This window comes from Brienomyrus brachyistius, chromosome 13 (assembly GCF_023856365.1).
Source record: "Brienomyrus brachyistius isolate T26 chromosome 13, BBRACH_0.4, whole genome shotgun sequence".
NCBI classification, from domain to species: Eukaryota; Metazoa; Chordata; class Actinopteri; order Osteoglossiformes; family Mormyridae; genus Brienomyrus; species Brienomyrus brachyistius.
Window position 1 is genome coordinate 2,291,588 of NC_064545.1, and position 20,353 is coordinate 2,311,940.

At 38.1% G+C, this 20,353-nt stretch overlaps 1 protein-coding gene across 1 annotated transcript in view; it reads right to left on the reverse strand.

Annotated features, from left to right (window-relative positions):
• Nucleotides 1-6,088: 6,088 nt before the first annotated feature.
• Nucleotides 6,089-20,353, reverse strand: part of LOC125705800 (ankyrin repeat domain-containing protein 11-like) — a 73,668-nt gene continuing 59,403 nt past the window's right edge. Inside the window, exons 5-13 of the mRNA XM_048972057.1 lie at nt 16,834-17,007; nt 16,000-16,200; nt 15,182-15,324; nt 14,898-15,045; nt 7,849-14,819; nt 7,373-7,471; nt 7,085-7,228; nt 6,803-6,895; nt 6,089-6,591 (exon numbers count right to left, since the gene is read on the reverse strand). Of these exons, the coding sequence (XP_048828014.1) occupies nt 6,406-6,591; nt 6,803-6,895; nt 7,085-7,228; nt 7,373-7,471; nt 7,849-14,819; nt 14,898-15,045; nt 15,182-15,324; nt 16,000-16,200; nt 16,834-17,007 (8,159 nt within the window). The 3' untranslated portion in view covers nt 6,089-6,405. The remainder of the gene's footprint in view (nt 6,592-6,802; nt 6,896-7,084; nt 7,229-7,372; nt 7,472-7,848; nt 14,820-14,897; nt 15,046-15,181; nt 15,325-15,999; nt 16,201-16,833; nt 17,008-20,353) is intronic.

Consider the following 20,353-nt stretch of genomic DNA (forward strand, 5'->3'; position numbering starts at 1 on the left):
CATGTAAATTTTAGACTTTTGGTGTGAATTGAACAGTGTTTGCTATGTCGACGCATCCTCAGAAGATGGGGCCCTAGGCGTTTATACTGAGGCACAGTAATCAATTAAATTCCCACAGAAGATGCAGATAACGGTCATCTGTGATCTTGCAAGTAAGATTCTCTAAGACATGAAATAGAACTCCTACAAGCTCTTACATGTGTGTGTAGGACATAGGCCAGTGCATCAAAGTAGTACACCTACATATTTAGTCTGATCTTGTTTCGAACTTTAACATAATAAAAGCAAATTGCTTCCCAAATAACGTCTGTTCGTGTAAAGTCTGTATATTAATTGCATGGGTGATTCTGTGAATAGCAAATGTTTATCTCAAATAAATGTATTCATTAGACAAATTTAAGTACGGTATTGTAAAAAATAACAGCAAGATAGTTAAACATCTCATGCCAAAGGAAGAGCTCACTCTGCGTTATTGGGCAACTGAATGTGACAGTATATATATATATATATATACATATACATATATACATATACATATATATATATACATATACATATATATATATATACATATATATATATATATATATATACATATATATATATATATATACATATATATATATATATACATATATACATATATATATATACATATATACATATATATATACATATACATATACATATATATATACATATACATATACATATATATATACATACATATATATATATACATACATATATATATATATATATATATATATATACATATATATATACATATATATATACATATATATACATATATATACATATATACACATATATACATATATATATATATATACATATATACATATATATATATACATATATATATATATATACATATATACATATATATATATACATATATACATATATATATATACATATATACATATATATATACATATATACATATACATATATATACATATATATACATATATATATATACATATATATATATACATATATATACATATATATATATACATATATATACATATATATATATATATACATATATACATATATATATATAAATGCAATTTTTCAGCCAACGACAGCACCTGATCTTAATCTTAAATGGCATGATGAAACGATCCTTTCCCTCAAAAGAATGATTCCTGAGGTTTGAACTAATTGCATTTAGGCTACTCATCTCCTCTAATGTTTCCAATGAATACGATGTAGTCACTCCTTGTTCACCTGAGTTTGATTAACTATTACTAATTCATTACAGAAAGACTGGAATAGAGCTGACAATTAACCGACTCATCAATTACTAGTACAAAATCCTTCAAAGGCAAAACAACAAAACACAAAGACATATTTTACATAACCCGAGTTAAAATGCAACTTAGCCTATGGGAAGTAACTCTATTTAAAACCAGACAAAATATGTGTGTATAGAAATACTAACTTTTACTCAAATGTTTGCTAAACAGCAACACTGCAGCTGAACTAATTTTTGGCTATTTTCAGTGACAATCTCGCTAAGCGTAAAATGACAATTTACAAAACAAATTGTACTGAATTTTAGTAAGGAAATATTCAAGAGGCACTCTATCCTGTTGCTCGACAAATGAGCTTTGAAATAATGGTGTCATCACAATCACTTCACTGTATTCTGTCAGAACGTAAATGTTATTATTGCTTATATCAATATGCAAAGCTTTAATTATTCCCCATTTCCTCAAAAGCTTTCATAGACAAATTTATGATAAATTGAATGAATACAAGTACGTCCCATCCTTTCATCCATCCCCTAACTGCTTATGTTGGTTAAGGTTGTAGTGTGAATGTAATAAAAAATTTGGGACAAATTTTGATAAATTGCCTTTTTTTCTTCATTTCTCAAGCAGAACACAAGAAGGAAAATGTTATGAAAAGAATGACATGCATCTCACAGAAGAAATTCATTTAACCCTATGGTATATGCTCAAAGACAATGAGTATAAACATGTTGCCAAATAACATCGGTCCTGTTCATACAATACTATCAATTTATTTGACTTCTCTAACTTCTGCATAGAGGATTTTTTATAGGGGGAAAAAAAAAATCACAAGATATTTAACATTTTTTATTTATGAACATAATCTCTGAGGGACAACAGAATTTCTTGCGCTCTCTGTACATGCAACTGTAGAAAATAACAAATTATATTTTTTAAAACTTTAATTAGTCCATTTTCCTTGTTTTTTGCAGAGAATATATACAGCTAGTGACAGCACTGAATGTCGACAGTACTGACATTGACAAACAGCCCCTCCCCCCTTCAGCTGCTCTATGTACACAGTTCAAGTACACTGTACAAAAATTACATCGTTACATGAGTGGCAGCGAGCTCTTCCCTCATCACCATTAGAGCTCCACATTCCACGCAGGTTTAAACTAGTATAAAGAGGAGGTATTTACAGCTATGTACAATGTCTCCTTATGCATTACAAGAGGAAAATTTACACAGCTGAGACTTTGATTCCATTATGTCACAGGTGTCAGAAAAATTTGTCAGATAAATATCTTATTTTTCACCAGTTTGAGTACTTGTCCATGCTTACAATATCATTTATTTTGTCTAGCACAGATACAGTCCGGTTTCAAGGGGTTAAATGAGGGACAAAAGTCTTGAAATTGTGGCAAAGTCCAATGGAAATCCCATTATTTAAAACGAATGAATCACACTGTCAGGAAGGAGGTAAGATGTTGCGGACTGAGGAGAAATGGGATTTGTCCATCTCATTGGTAAGTAGTTGGATGTTAAACAGTGAGGTCACATTCAACTTTCTCAGAAACTATTAACCCTGAATAACTAAGCAGCTTATGTACTCTTTAAGATACAAATGAAAGCAGGAAGTGGCTGAGGCCATGAATGTAAAATAACCAGCATTTCATTATTTAATTATACATGCAGGCTTTAAAAGCTCAGTCATGCCTTTATCAACCCCATATATTCCCGGTGACATGATTAACAGAGCTACTGACGGCTGGTCTTCACAATTTCAAGCCTTTGTTAGTGAAACAGTCTAGTAATAAAAGGCAGGCCTAAAACAAACAAAAAAAAAGACGAAAGGTATGTAGGACATAGGGGTAACATTCATTCTGTTAATAAACACTGTTAACATGAATAACCCCTAATGCTCTGTACAAAGCACGACATCCAAATCTGGATAATAAAACTAAGACATAACATCGAAAGCAAACAGGAAAATGCACGCTCTAATTTTGGTGTGTATATTTTCATATTTAAAAGAATATGTAAAATCATGCTCATCATCCAGTGAGTGTGTAAAATACTGGTAGCTAACTGCAAGGTTTTGCTGCAATGGATAAGAATACACATGTGTATATATAGAAACAACTGATTTTTTAAAGGCTTTTAAAGGTGATTTATAGGTGTTTGCTCATCGCTCACCTACTTCACTCAATTAACTCACAGGTCAACATGTAGCATTAGTGTGTTATTCACACTAAATTCCTCACTGAATGTAAATGCAAGAATTTACATATGACAAAAAAACACTAACTCAAAATGGTTAAGTGTTGGGACATTAACATATCTAACATAATGTCACAGTGCCAAGCCACAAGGCTGGAAAAAATAAAAATTACTAACATGTGATGCTGGCAATCATTCTTTCCTCATCCTCTTAAGCATGTGTGAGAACACTGTGCACCTGCATAGAAAAAGTGTCTGCCAATGTTTACATAACATCCCAAACTGGGTCCAACAGTAAAACATGCAATTGAGCATGATGAACACAGAGTACCATGTAACAATACAAATACACAAACTAATGGGAAAAAATAAATCCATTTAAAGAACTTTTAACATTCTGGAAAATCTAAGAACTAATTATAGATTCTATGCTTAAAGTCATATAACGTACAATTCTGAAGGCAAACAATTATAAGAAAACTTACAGGTGGACTGGCCTTCTCTTCCACTGAGAACAATTAGCAATGGATATACCCAGTCAATTAGCTTGAGGCATAGCTAAGTTTGTGTGCGTATTGCCTATAAAAGTTCAGTTTAACAAATTATAAGCCTTTGGAAAAGTTTTAATGGATTTATTCAAATAAGATGAACAAGAGAAATGCCTGGAAATGCAAAGAGCACCAAGGTCAGAAATACATTCAGTTCCAGCACTGATATCCCCTTACTACACATGGAAACCTACAGCTGATTGGCTGAGCAGGGTTGCAGCCCTCATACTTCCTCCTCCATGTTCCATCATGTGGTCACTTACACTTGTGTTTCAATGACGTTACTGTGTTCTCTTTGACAGAACATAATGGAATCTATTGATAGTGCAAGCACTTTGGGGGCTGGAGAGTTTTAGGCTGTGTTTCAGGTATACCTGAAACTAAGCCATTACATTTCCTAAAGTTTTAACTCAAACAAAAACAGCAAAACAATAAGTAAGAATCAATTCAAGTTTTAAAGAATGTTAGCCTGCAGAAATGTGAAGTTGTTTATAAAATTAAGTTCCAATACAGCTGTTTATTTTATTTATAAAATAACTAACTGAAAAGTAGCACCTTTTTACCTCAATACCCTGTATATCTGAAACCGTTTCAGGTGAAACTTTAATTGGCCATATGTTGTAAATCTTACTTCTCAGGGAAAGAGAGGCAGTCACCATACCTAAATCAACAGACAAAAACAAGGTTCATACAACATCTTAGTAATAGTAAAATTCAACATACACCATATAGCCTATGCTCATTGCACATTTTAAAATTAGAATTGTTTGGTTATAACATACAGCATATCAATGTTATATTAGAAATCAAATTAACAAGACAATATTTATACTATAGAACAGAAATGTGAAAAATGGTTTCCAAGTTTTCAGCTGATCTGTCCTGTGCTTTCCTTAATTTTTTTACTTGCACAATGATAAAGCAAATTAATCAGACTGTAAAAGGCATTTTCTTGGTTTTAATTTTCTTTTTAATTAGTTTTGTAGAAAGTGTAAAATAAAATTACCATTACTAATAATTTAATAACCATTCTGCTACATCACAGGACTGAAATGGCTTATATTACAGAATAAGAACTGCTGGAAAGGAAGGGAAAAGGGGATTTATGATATTTTTCCTGTCACGAAGAATAAGATGTCATGTTGTAACTGGTTCTGACTTGATCTGACCGGTTCTCTTCCTAGCTGTGACCAGAACACCAAGGAACTGGATGGCTCCTTGAAATACTAAAAATATTAACATATTTTGGCCCGTTGTTTAGGGAAAGTGCTGCCTAAAATGAACTGTACATACAAAATGCTTTATTACATTTAACTGTGCGTGATGTTACAGTACACAAGTTATTTACAACTGTGCAGTAATGTGTGGCAAAATAAATTATTCTGAAGGCAGCAAGAATACATTGGTACATACAAAACTGTACAGAAATATGATACTTTTTAAAAAAAATCTTTTTGTCGTTAAACTAGTATTGGCTCTGTAGTGTTTGAAGTCACTTTCTCAGAAAGAGAACAAATGAAATGCCCAAGGAAAGAAGTAGACAAAAATTATGCTATGCTAAAACATCTCTCAGTCTTTGCCTAAACAATCAGTGGCTGTTTGCAGTGAACAGCTGTGAAAACCCAGTGTGACAGCAGAGACTGACAACCTGCTTGTTGTCGAACACCTGTGTCAGATTTCTTTGCCTCTCCTTGGACGGCACAACATGTCGAATAAGAACCAGCACAATGCGGGCGCACCCCTTCCCACTGTTCATCGATGGAACCTTCAGTCAGCATCACCCCCTTGTTGACTAGATGGGTTAGTGCTGTCTGTGGAGAGGGACCCTGCCAAGGTTCCACCTCTATTCTGAGCCGGCCTCAATTTTCTGCCCATGCGCCTTGCCCTCTGAAGAGCAATCCAAGGGTCCTTCTCTGTATTTTGTGCCATGTATAGTTCTGCTTCCTTTACGAGCCTCAGATCTTCATTTCAAAAACAAAATGTCACTTTCAAAAAAAAAAAAAAAAAAAAAAAACCCCCACACACACACACACACACACACACACACACACACACACACACACACACACACACACACACACACACACCTTAAAAAACAAACATCAGGGCTATACCTCCAGGCAAATCCATAATGCCTTCTCGGAACAAAAAAAAAAAAAAAAAAAAACTTGTAGGGTAAAAGTGCATTTTTTCCCCCATTAAAAAAAGTCATCCTTTTATGGAAGGAAATTATTAGCAAGTTTGTTTTCATCAAATATACAACACATTTTGAGAAGAGGTTCCTTTCCAACTGGCTAGCCCTTACCAGATGCTTTGTCTGATATATTTTTTAATAGTGATATTTGACAGCTCTGTGAACACTCCTGTCATGTCGGCAGTAGTACAAAGTCGTCATTGACGTCGACCATTGGCACATAAAAGGAGGGGACCTCATTGACACAGAGCCCTTTGTGTCCAGCAGGGTCCAGCTCCTGCACCTTGAGCTGCCACTCCATCCTCTGCACGGCGTTGAGGGCGGCTGCCTCGTGCTGCTGCCGCATTAGCACACAGGTCTGAAAGATGAAATAAACTGTTTGACAGCAGCAAAATCTATCTACAGGAAGGACAACTTGTGCACGAGAATGGTATTTATGTGGAATTCAGAAATGTATAAACGAAATTCACACAAAATAAACATTAAACGTGGTTAGGATGGAAAGAAAGTAAGCATCTGACAGAACTATGTATCAAAATAGTTATAACAAAAAATAATTAACACTTCACCTTCATACGGTCATATTTGTCACCCACATCCTGAATCCAGGAAATGAACTGGCGAGTGTTGAAACGATCTCTCACGGACTTGTTCTCATCTCCCTGACAGTAACAAACATAAGCATTCATAAAACGACCATAAGCAGAAACAAACATAAAAGGACAATGAATCTACAGAACACTCTCTTCACAACACGTGCTAAGTTATGTTATAAAAGAGTTGAAGACTGAAGAGATAAACAGGTAAATAGATGGTGGTTTCCCACCAGAATAATGGGGCTGTAGAACCACCTGACTCTCAGAAGGCATGTTGTAGACCTCTGAATCCAAAAGCATGGTGCAGGCACTGAAGGGAACAGCCTGGTTTGCGATCGTCCTTGCAGCTCTGCAGTGAACACGCAGCACTTCCTGCTCACAAGCCACAATCAGCTTCTCCTGAAGAAGAGAGACCAATAGAATATAACGCTAAGGATATTTTAAGCACATTTTTCAAAAAACTTGGCTGAATAATGGAAAATGCAACATCCAGCATAGCAAACTACCTAGCTATTTCAGATGCGACATTATTCCAGTACTTACCCGCTCTATACTGTGCTGAAGTCTTAGCTTTCCTCTCACTGCCTCCTGCTGTCTGAAGAGTTCTTTCAAAGGCTCCGACAAAGAAGGAGGTGGTGCAATCTATGCATTTGAAAAAAATATTTATCGTCAACTCTAAATATGTATCACTATTTTTGAAAGTCAGGAGTGCAAAACAAATAAATGAACGTGGGAAAAAGCATTTTTAACATTTAACCAATTTTTAGCAGACAGTGAAAACTCTAAAGTAATTCCTCTTTGAAAACGCCATCAGCTTAAAAAACAAACTCAATTAACTACAAATATCAGTATTTTACCCAGAGTTTTGAGAGGATTAAAAATTCTTAAGACAACATTAACACTTTAAATGACCACCAGATCCATTTTGTGGTATCCATTTTAAGTCAGCGGAAAAAAATTGAAGGATAAAGTTTGCTTTCTTCACCACACATCACCAAACATTTTTGAGGAGTACCCACCACAGGGATGTGTAGCTTGCTGAGAGGCTTTCCATCCAGCAGGTAGGAGCCTGTGTAGGTCACATACTCAGCATAGCACTGAGGTGCCTGTGGAGTGATATAACACAGGATTTTCCTTTTCTCCTCAATCTTCTTACGAATTTGCAAATATTCAAAGTAGGGGTTGGACCGGTCACTTTGGTAGGGCTCAATGTCATCCAACTTAATGGCATTGATAATCACAGCCAGTGTTTGTTGAATCATCTCCCTTGTCTGCTGCACAGTTGTGCTGACCAGCTGGACCTGCACTTGTTGCTGACTAGACCTGGGAAACTTCCGTTTGCGTGGATGCTGCACCTGAGCATCTTCTTCATCCACAGATTGGCCTTTGCTTTTGCTCAAGGTAGAGGCTGTGGGAGTGGTGGGGGTGACCTTATTGATCGTCTCTTTCTCCTTTTCCAAGATGTTAGGGACAGATGTGGCATTGATGGTGCTTTGAACTGCCATGGATGATGTCATACTAGTACTCAATTTGCTTTGATTAGCTAGCATCTGAGCTCGATTCCTTGTTATTATTTGTGGAATTTCTTCAATGTTCTTGGGAGCCTCCACTGTTACCATTGGGACAGCGGGCTCAAGCAGAATTGACTTATGAGCTGTATTTTCCTGGGTATCTGTTGATATCACAGGAGCAGAAGGCAAAGGATTACACTGAGTAATCTCCACAGTTCTAGTCTGTTCTTGGTTGCTTGAGTTTACAGAGGTTTCATGGTCAGAGGATGTTGTTGACATTTCCATAGCAGATGGTTGAATTGACACAGGTTCCACTTCATGCGCATTATCGGCAATTACTAACTTTAAACTCTCTTTCTGATCAAGTGCAAACACTTCTATGTTGTCTGACATTACATTAATAGAATCAGCCTCAGGGGCTCGGCCTGTTCTGGTTTCATTCTCTAAAGGTGTGACAGTATTTTGTTTAGAATCATTGAGTGGGACATCACCAGGGCTGCAAGGGGCTTCAGGCAGGTCAGGTACATTCAACCCCATTGTACTCAAATCCTCTTTCTCCTCATTAGCTAGAGATGCAATACAAGCAGGAGAGTCTTTGTAATCAGGCATCTTGGGCCTCGGTATGACAGGTTCTTGAACGTCTTTGTCTTGTAAAGGCAACTGTGGCATAGGGAAGGGTACCAGGTCACAAAAATCTTCTACAGCAGTACTAAAAGAGTCTGCCCAAGAAACCACTGGCTTATGGGTCACTGAAGGGGCCATGCTATTTCCAGCAATGAAATTGTGAGAGGTTGGAGGGCTGTCCATATTAAAGCAATTCTCCTGGCGCTGATTTTCTTCATGGGATGTTATGCAGTCAGTGAAAAATGATTCTAGTTTTGGGGAGGAGGAAATCAGATCTGATTTGGATTCATCTGGTGGCTTTGAGGAAATGAGAACTTCATCTACAGTATCTTTATTTTTCTCATAAACTGACACTGAAACTTGGGTTGGGCAGTAAGGTGCAGGAAATGTAGAGTAGGACAAGATGGATGATGACAGAGAGGACAATGAATGTGAGAGATACTGTTGCAGGTTGTCACCTGAATGTGAGAAGGGTATTATGTTTGAAACCGATGACAATTCCAAAAAAGGCCTTTGAGGAGATTTATTGGTCATATCAGAATTCACTGTCCAGCTGATGGAGTGATCACTGGAGTTTTCCAAAAGGCTTATTTGATGTTGAGGGGGAATAAGTGAAACCGCATCCTCTGAACTCTTTTCTGAAGAGTCAACCCAGCCCTTCTGTACAGGTTCTGCTAGACAAGGAGCACAAGACTGGTTTTCTCTTACATGCTCTGACTCCTGGTGAATATTACCTTTTGATACCTCCACCTGGTCATTTTTTCTCTCCACTTCTTTTTCATCAGCATCATCAGCATCATCATCATCATCATCATCAACATCGTCATCATTAACTTTGTCTTCCATAACTTGTGTTAGGAAGTAACTTCTATTACAGAGATCAGTGGGATGAAGGCTAGGCTCACAATGTGGTGACAAAGCCAGTGGATGATATGGGTCTGATAGCTCATCAATATCCAGAGGTGGTAAAGCTGCAGCAGCAGGAGCAGGAGAGGCAGCGATATGCAAACATGGCTCTTGCGGGTCAGGTCTGTGAATAGGAGTTGAGGGCTTCAACAAACAATTGTTGGAGATACTTTCTGGAAGGTGATCATTGCTGTCTGGGCCAATGATTGCAACTGAAGCATTATCCAATATTGGCTGGGCTGGTTCAATCCCGGGGGAATGCATTCCAATGTGAGGGAAAAAGCATTCAGGTTTATCCAGTGATTTATCTTCTACTGAAAGTAAGTCTGATGACTTGAATTCAGAAGTAGCAGGGATGCTCTGCTGCCGAAGGAACTTCTCAGGTTCTCGTCTGAATTCCTCATCCAAAGATCTCCTGAGATCTACAGATGCTGACCGGCTGAGAACAGGCATCTGAATATTCTTTATGGGAGATATGGAGATGCTTTCCTGAAGGGTGTGTGATGCACTGGAGCACCTGTCAACTAAAGACGGGGAGTAGGTCGTAATGGAATTAGTCATAGTAGATGAGTCTATGTTATCAAACAAGAGATCTGGGTAATCATCTGCACTGCATGTTGGAGTACGTGGAGTGTGCATAATTTCTTCATAGCTGGGACAAGATATAACTGAAGTGGGTGTGGGAACACCAGTTGGCCTGCTTTGATCTGGCCTTGGAGAAGCAGGAAGATTTTCCTTCATATGATGTCCTGCCAGCCAGTTTTTTGAACTCTGACTGTCGACAGGCTGTGATTTTCTATCAGGAGACATTATTTGAGCTTGAGGGTCCACGTCTTTCTTCTTTTCTTTTAACAAAGACTCCAAAGAACTAATTTTTTTAGAAGACAGATCAATGCGGTTTTTTCTTAGGTCCTCACTTGATTTAGCTTTATCTTTTAGTTTTGGATCTATGGATCTGTGTCTCAACTTCTCAATCTGCTTCATTCGTTCCTTGTGCCTTTTATGACGCTCTTCAATTTCTTGGTCCTTCTGGCTCAGCATCTTCCCAAAGCTCGTCAATCTGAGGTCCCCATCAACAAGAAGCTTTTCACGTGGACGGTTTGAATTTCGAATTGCATCTCTAGATTGATTTATCTTGTCAGTATTCTCTTCTTTTGCCTTAGGCTTTACATAATCCATTCTACAATCTTTTTCTTGAATTTCTTTAGATTTGTCTTTGTTTTTCATGTCAAACCTCCCAGTCTCTACTTTAGACTTTTCATTCAAACTAGTCAGTTGAATGCTCTCCTTAAGCCCAGATTTCAGATCATCCTTAGAGTGTTTATTAGAAGCTACACCATCTACATATTTGTGTTTCTCTTCTTTCACTTTATCCTTAAGTCTGTCTTTTTTCTTTTTCTCTTTCATTTTGTCGCTGATGATGGTACTGCTGCCTTTATCGCATTTTTTAGACATCTCTTTTTCAAACTCTAGAGTCTTTTCTAAATGATCCTCGCCATCAGGTTTAGCTCCAATAGCAAATGTAAATGGGTCTGCCTCCAAAGGCATTGACTCCTTTTCAAAAGGCAGACTCTCTCTGCGCCTGTATGAATCTTTAACTTCATCAAACTTTTCTCGTTTTTCGGTCCTCTCCTTTTTCACCTTTTCATGAATCTTTCTGGATGACGATGAAGATGAGTGCCTGTGCCTCTCCTTTTCTTTAAATTTATCTTGAGGATAGGATAATGATAGCGAGTCTCTCCTATCTTCAGTTATGTCCTGTAAGCTGATGCTGGAGGATTCATACAGATTAAGATCTGGCTCACGCCCCCCGTCTGTGAAACTATCTGACGACAGTTCACTGATTCTATCATTGGAGTCATCTTTGTAGTCATTCAATGCCTCCTCTTCCAGCTTCTCCAACAGCGATTTCTCATTTTCACCATTTGCTTTGGAGGTCTTCTTATCTTTCATGTGTTCTTTGTCCAACTTGTCTTTATATTTATTTTTGGGTTTCTCCTCACTCAAATGCCTCTTCTCCGACAGTTTTTGCTTGTTCTTCTTCTCTTGATTTGAGTCAAAAGATCCTCTGTCCTTGCGATCCTTATGCTTACAGTCTAGGGGATCTTTGTCTTTTCTTTCTTTAAGTACATCCAGAGATGACTTTCTCCCAAAATCAAAGATGCTTTTATCCTTTTTCTTATCTTTATAATCCTTCTCTTTTTGTTTTTCTACAGGGAACGATTTCTCTTCTGCAGAGATCTTTGAGTGTTTTTCGGTTTGGGAGAGGTCCATCTCATCTCTGTCAGGTGTAGGATCCTTGCGGTGACAGTCGAACTGATTTAGAGAATCGCTAAATTTAAAGGCTCTGCCACTGCAAACATCCTCCTCATTCTCACTTTCATCTGTGAAGATGTCGGCAATTTTGGAAAACCAGGTCTTTTCCCTAACCTTGTCAGGTTTTTTCTCTTCTTTTTTAAATTCCAGAAATTCTTTATCAGAATGCCTGTCTTTAATTTGTTCTACTTTCCGCTCTTTTTCTTTATTATGGCATTCTTTGTGTTTATCTTTTAACCCCCTATCCACATCTTTAGCAGATCTATCAGAGGAACATTTGTCCATTTTCTCCTTTTCTGGGTCCACAATGATTTTTTCTTTGGGCTTCTCTTTGTATTTCTCACTTTTAGATTTGTCTTTCTTCTCCTTTTCCCAACCCTCTCCTTTTTTCTCCTTATCTTTTCCAGAGTGATTTCTCTCTCTGGGTTCTGACAGTTTGCTAACAGCCTCATTCTCAGGTTTATCTTTGAAATAAATTTCACTCCCATAGTCCTCTTTTAAAACGTCGTCTTGTTTAGTTTTTGAGTCTTTTCTCTCCTTCATAAATTCATGAGAATCTTTTCTTTCCCTGCTGCTGTCTACAGCATCTTTCTCCCTTTTCTCTTTCACATTTTCCATTGAATCTTTCTTTTTTTTCTCTTTTTCCAAATAGCTGTAGTTTGGTCTCTGTTTGTCTGTCATCTCCTTTTTCTTCTCACTTACTTTGTCTGAAACATCTTTCTCCCTTTTTTTGGATGCAACTTCTTTCTCATTATGTCTTTCAAGGTGCTCAGTTTTTCTGTCTTTTATCTTACTCTCTTTCCTTCCGTCTCGACTGTCATCCTTTATAGTCTCTACAATCAACCTAACAGAGTTGATTGCTTTACACTCCTTGTATTCCTTCACCGGCATGTCCCAACTATCTTCTTCATAGACTGAAGATTCAGAAGAAAGGTCTGTCATCCACTGGTCATAGTGGTCATCTGAGCCGCTAAGCTGACTACTGTCTAGATCTAAAAAACGGTTCTTAATATCATAGTTTTCGTAAGGAAACTCCTCCTTGGATGCCCTCTCCTTTTTATTTTTCTCTTTCTCCTCCTTTGAATTTTTCTCTTTTTCTATTCTAACAAATTTTCCCTCTTTTTCATTCTTTTTATCTGATTTTGATGACTTTAGCCTTTTCTTTTTCTCATCTTTGTGGGGTTTCTGCTTCTCGTCTTTGGACTTGTCCTTGACACTCCTATCCTTATCAGACTTGAATGTTTTATCTTTATCCTCTTTACTCGACTTCTCTTTAGTGGAATCCTTCTTTTTGGACTTCTCCTCTCTTACTGGCCTGCCTGCTTCTTCTGCACGAGTCCAATCCTTGTCCTCAGACTTGCTTTTGTAATATCTGTCTTCCTTTTTAAAATGGTCTTTGGTGTGCTTGGTAAGCTTGACTTTGTTCTCTATGGATGTCTCTGTTTCCATAGTAAGTGACTTTTGTCGTGAGTCATCGAAGTCAAAAGAAAAACTCTTCACAAATTTTTCATTCATATCTTGGTTAAGGACCAAGCTTGGAGCCCTTTCCTTCCCTTTATTTTTGTGCTTATGTTTTACTTTGTGCTTTTTTAACACTTTACCCTCTTTGTCTGTCTTGGACACAGTTCCATCCAAGTTCTTTTGAAAGTCTAAGGAGGCCTTCTTTTCCAAAGTGTTATAGTGCACATTATTCTTCTTCCGTGTCTCATGCATCTTCTTTTTTACCTGTTTGGTAGACTCTAGACTTGAATCTGCTGATGAATAATCAGATTCACTGGAAAGTCTGGTCTGGAGGGATTCTGAGAATGAGCTGTCATCAGACCAAGCAGATGAGGATATGCTTTTCCATTCCTCTGTTCTCCACTGTTTTGGATGCTGTTCCACAAATGACTGAGTCAACTTTTGAGAGCTCATGCTCCCATGAGAAGATGAAGAGGTGGCAGAAAGGGAATTCAAAAGAGATGATTCTTTCAGGCACATAGCAGAAGAGTCCTTTGTACAATTCGGTACAGAACTCGGTACAGAGCCCTTATCATCCTCACTTTCCAAGTCTCCGCTATCTGATTCAGATGTGCAGAACTTATCACTCATCTTGCCAAACCGGACTTCTTTAGTGTTACTTTTTGAATCCTTCTTCCTCTTCTTTTTTACCTTATTCTTTTCTTTCTGTTGCTTGGAGGCCAAAGTATCAGACTCCCGGTTTTTGATGTTATTTGCTGGGACTATTTGCCGCACTGATGGTGTTTGGGAGAAGCACATGGTTTGGTCATCTTCGTCTGAGCTGTTTGTATCTGACTGGTTTCGTCTTGCTGTCTTCTTTGGTGTCAGAGAAGTGCTTTTGGAATAGGTTTTAACTTCCATTTTAGGAATTGAAATGAAGCTGCTGCCTTTGCTTATGGAATCTTTGCGGAATTCTTTCTTGAGTAAGTGCTTGTCATCGACAGGAGGAACCCGTTCTTCTTCATCATCCTCATCAAACTCATACTCATCCTTGATAGCCATGGCTGTTGATTTTTGTGGCTCAAAATATTTCCCTTTCAATTTCAGGCCTTTCTCAAACTCTGAATCTGTGTTATTGCCATCAATGGAGCTGGATGGAGCAAAAGATGGAGCATCTTCCTCTTCTGAGGAATCTATCAATACAAATAAAAAGTGTTACAACATATTTAGGAAAAGAGACCACTGTACACTGACTTACAAATTAAACAGACCTGAAGAACTTTCCTCGCTTGAAGTATAAGCACTTTTTCCAAGTAGAAGATTCAGCATAGATGGTGAGTTGGCTACTTTCAATGGTGTTTCACCCCGCCGGTTCATTTGGCGAGGATCCCCTCCATATCGCAATAGCAACTTTACCACCTGCAAAGATGATGAAAGAAATATTACAGTCCTTATATCCAGAGACCCCTACATAAACCCTTCATAAGATATTACACCAGAATTTAAACTCATTTCCTAAATACTGGCCATCTTAAACATTAATTAAATGCGACACCTTGAAGTGCCCATTGTTGGATGCGTCATGCAGAGGGGTATCGTCGTCCAGACCCTTTGTGTTGACCTCTGCTCCGGCTGCCAGCAGCTGCTTGGCCACATCATAGAAACCCCTGGTACATGCTTCATGTAATGCAGTCCACCCTGGCAGTCAATATGGGAAATCAACCCAAGAAGATACAAAACATGAGGTTCATGCAATACCACTATCTTTGGTCAGGGAATGTGAGCTAATAAAAGTTACTGAGTACAACTTGATAATTATGCAAATAATAATCAAGTATCAACAACCGAATTTTACATTTAACAGAATGAAAACACTTTCAGAGAATCATAGCGGGATAATTTTCTTATTAATAATAAATTAATATTTTCCCACAAAAATTGTAAATGCTGTTACAAGGAAAACAGCATTTAGAACACAACATACTTCAACCAACGCTGGCACCCCATAATAAGGATTTTTTACAGACATCAGTGTTGTATCTATTTAGCTGAAATTGAATATTAAAAACTCTGTAGCTTATGTTTGCCCCCTTAGTTACAGCACAGCATCTATAAATACAGCACAGCGTGGACGTCCAGTCCCTTAAGTTTTTTCCCCATTGTTTGTTGGTCTTGTTTTGGGGAAACAGGTTAACATTATTATAACATGGGACAGCATTTAACATTTGCCCCTCTATAAATTTCAAAACTAGATAATACTTGTGAGATAAGTCTAGGAGAGTGTGTCGTCTGGGAAAACTGCAGTTCAAAGATTAGCAAGCTGAAAGACATGGAAAAGTGAAATGTGAACACAAAAAAAAAAAGATGCCTCACCTGCAAAGTCTTTAAGGTTCACATCGGCACCCTCGCTGATCAGCTCTTTAACGCGCCAGGCCTCCCCCCGGATTGCGGCCAGGTGCAGCCGAGTCTCCCCCCTCTCATTGCGCTTGTTCACTTTATCTTTGGTTTTTGAGGCAGAGTTTGGTGTTCCCTTCTGACCAAGACTTGACTGTGACTGGTGCTTTGGTGTGGTGTCTGAAGCAGTAGATGGGTTAAAGCTTCATTACATTCCACTGATACAAATAAAGTACATTAAACCACTATATGGACCTGTGGCAAAAATACTTTTAACCAATGGAGGGAGCTCTTTCACAAAAAAATGAATGTAAAACAAACACACTGCTGCACAGAAACTTAATGCATTGCTGCTAAATACACAGCGGAAGAACACACTACATTTAGCTATTCTTTATACTCCAAAATATACTACTGGATTTGGATGTCACCCTGGACAAAAACTGAAAATAGCACTAATTTTTTGTGTGGACTATAATTCAAATCATACCCATTAATCATAATCTTTCTCTGTAAGCAATAATAATTTTTGTTATATTGCTCACCAAAATCATCTATAATTAGTACACATTATGAAAGGTAAACAGAAACAGCTTGCAATTTATCATGCTTTCAGTTTGAACTTGTACAACCTACAGCCAACAAACTCTCTTTTATCATTTTAAAATGGTTAGATCTTACAGCAGAAATATTAGAGCAAAGAAACAGTGAGGTAACACAGGCTACTTAATGCAAGGAGTATTGATTTAACAGAAAAATGTGCACATGGTGCTAGGGTAAACACAGACCTAACCAAGCTAACCACTCACTGACCTGGACTGTTCACCGATTCCTCGGCTGTCATCTGCATAAGAAGAGCCACCTGCTGGCGCTCTGAGAGTGGGCACCCAGCACGAAGCCCTTGCATGCCCATTCCAAAGAGCAGGCCTGATTTCTTGCTGCTGGCAGGCTCCTTCCTGATCCGTTTCCGTTCTGGACCTTGCTTTTCTGCAAAAATCAAGATGATGGAGAAATATGACAAGTGCTATGCTGGTCTTGGAGGCTGAGAGCAGCACAGAGATGGTATAGTGAGGCCTAGCTCAAGAACCAAGCAACACAGAGATGGTATTGGGAGCTGAGATCAACAATGGAGCAGCAGAGAGATGTTGTTGGTGGTGGTGGTGGTGGGGGGGATATTTAGAACACAGCAGTGCAGACAGTGTCAGGGACTGACACCAAATTCTTGGTTATGCTGAGAAAAAAAAAACCACACATTATTCAAAATACTTATGTTAGTAATAAATCATATGCAGCAGCCACTACTTTTCATCATGTAATTAATTAAGGAAAAATCTGCAATGGCAGTCACTTCAATGCACATGATGTGATTCTTTCCTCAAGGCAGTAAAACATCATTAATATGAAACATACTACATACTTCCTGTAGCAAGTGATCTGCTGCAACTGTTCTACAGGAGCCAAAAAAGAGACTGGTATTCACTAACATCTGTGAAAACTTAGACTCAACACCCTCCCCACACATACATTCACTGTGTTTGGACACATTCCTTCTATCCAGAGCAGAATAACATGAAGCAGTCTCAACATGTTTAGCCCATGTGGGAGGTGGGACTAAAAAAGCAGACCATGGCTTTTCCGCTGTCTACAGTACCAGACCTCAGTGCAGAGCCTCATAAAGGGCTGGGGGCCAGGACTCAAATGCCGCATAGTTATTTAAAAGCCTGGATTACTGTTAAACTCATTTTGAGAGCACAATCCTTCTTCTTTGACATCAAAAATATTTGAATCTAATACTGAATCCAGACAGTGTAGTTCTGTGTGTGTATATGTGTGAGAAGACAAATAAAACTGCATTCCGTGAGAGTAACCATATGGCACCAATGGCAGTGACAAATTAGGTCCCAGTTTCATGTGAGTAACAATCACATCCACACAGACACAAACAGACAGACGAACAGACATGGATGTGTAAGGACAGCCTGCAGGGAAGGGGCATCAGGGAAATGACTTCATTTGACAGCAAAGTACAGAAACACAATGGCTGATAACTGTGGTCCTTTGGCCTCTGTACAACCTGTACCATCTCCCCACACAATCACCAGGAAAATGACCTATAATGACCTAAAAAGAGAAAATTACAGGCAAAAAAAAAGCTTCAACGTGGCCATTTAAAAAACATTCAGTTCTGACTCTAGTGTCCCAATGAATGAACAGAGGGAAATCGAGACATGCTATCGACCAAAAAACAAAAATTTGTTCATCAGATAAGGGGTGAGCTAGGAACTGGGCACTCATCTGCAAACATGTTTCAGCAACAGCAAAAATAAGAACAAAGAAACTACAATCTCTCAAGGCTGAAGCAGTCAGACCTGTTTCCTGCACTCAAATTCGGCATCACACAGAGTAATAATAAACATGCCCTGTTTTATTAACCGCAATGACCAAACTTGTTTATGCAGTCCATGGAAAAGGACAGTCACATGACCTTTCATTTAACTTCTCCAGCTATGATGATGATGAAATAACGGGCAAAATTTGCCTCTGAAACTTCCTAGTCTCTTGCATGTAGGCTTTACTTAGGGAGAAAGAACATCTGTGGAAAGCGGCCAGGTGCAGAGTGCTACCTTGTGAAGCTATGGCTGGTGTCTGATAAGACGTGAAGTGCAAGAATTGCCAACTTCACATTAAGAAAAATGCTAATGCCTCCGACGCAGGCATTTTTCCTGGTACTATTCAAACCCATTGCCTCTCCACTATTCAGAAGCCAACAAGTCGGCTGAGTAGAGTAAACAGGAAATGAAGGAATTGCATGCAGGAAAGACGCAAAATTGTTTGTGCTTGTGCTTTTATGCATTTGCCATCTTCAGCATCAATTTCGGAAATGAACTTGTGCAACTTCAGTCCAAGTGAAAAAGTCATTATGCGGACAAAAGCATTTTTGTACACGCAGCTGGGGGTACAGTCACAATAATTATGTTTTGGCTACTTAAGCTTCTCAAACCAAGTTGCATTCCAGTGAACACTGGGGATTGAAAATCCATTGATAGACGAACATTAATGCAGCGTGACTATCAGCACAAACTGAAGCAGAGTCACACAATCTTCAGTTTGAAGGTTTTTGTACGTGGAGGTTTAAGACATAAAAATATGGCAACATGGGAGTTAAACAAATAATATACAGCTCAAAATGTAGCATACAAGCAAGACAGCAAAGTGACATAAGGTGGAAGCTTTTCTGACTAACTTCTATAACCCCAATTCCCTTCCACGTTTGGTAGAAAGCCCACTGGAGACCCTACTCCATCAGGTCACTTCCCAGCCTTACAAACCATTATCTGTAGGAATACAGACTTGAGGAGCGTGAGCCTGTGACACCAGCTGAGTCTTCAGTCCTGCACAATGCGACCTTCATAACAGCCAGTGTTTATCCTCCAGGCCATGCCCACAGTCATCTTCATGTTAGACAAACATCCCCAAAAGCTGCCGCTGTGCCTTTGCTCTTGTTTTACAGAATTTATCATAACCATCAATTCCTAAGCTACATCAGCAATGCCACATGTAGTTTGAACTGATCTGTAAGTACAAACACACCATAAATGTGAACACAAAAACACTGAATACTAAGAATAAGAGTTGTCATATAAAATTTTTCTATGTATGATAACTTGGCAGCAACTCATTTCTTTAACTCCTGATACCTGTTTCCTGATTCCTGTGTGTTTACTTCCTAATATACACAACTTCATCACCATGTTAAGAAAAAGTGGGTTTCCATCACAACAGGAAAAGTTACCTGCAGAGATGTTTCATCACAGAGTGATAAGTTGGATTTACATTAGATGAACAACCATTCTCCCAAGATCCAAGTTAAACTTCACTGTCCTTAATTGGGACTCAAGAGCAACTCAAAACCATAATTATAATCATGTGGGTGTGTAGAATGTGGATTTGGGGTACAAAAAGCTCAGGCTTTAGGTAATGAAATTGAGAAGGAACACTGCCTGACTGGCACCGGACGCTTTAGATATATATGCCCACTTACAATAAACTGGGAACAGAGACAGTGGTAAAAAAATAAAATATATATATATATATATATATATATATATATATATATATATATATATATATATATATATATATATATATATATATATATATATATATATATATATATGATGGGCATGATATATATGACCCCATCGCACTTTCACATTATGACAAGAATCACAGAACCACTGCAGTTCATCACAGAAGCCACCAAAAAGGTTGTAACAGCTAAAATATCCAGGAAAGCCAGCTATTACAACTGGAAAAAAAAGTTTAAAAAAGG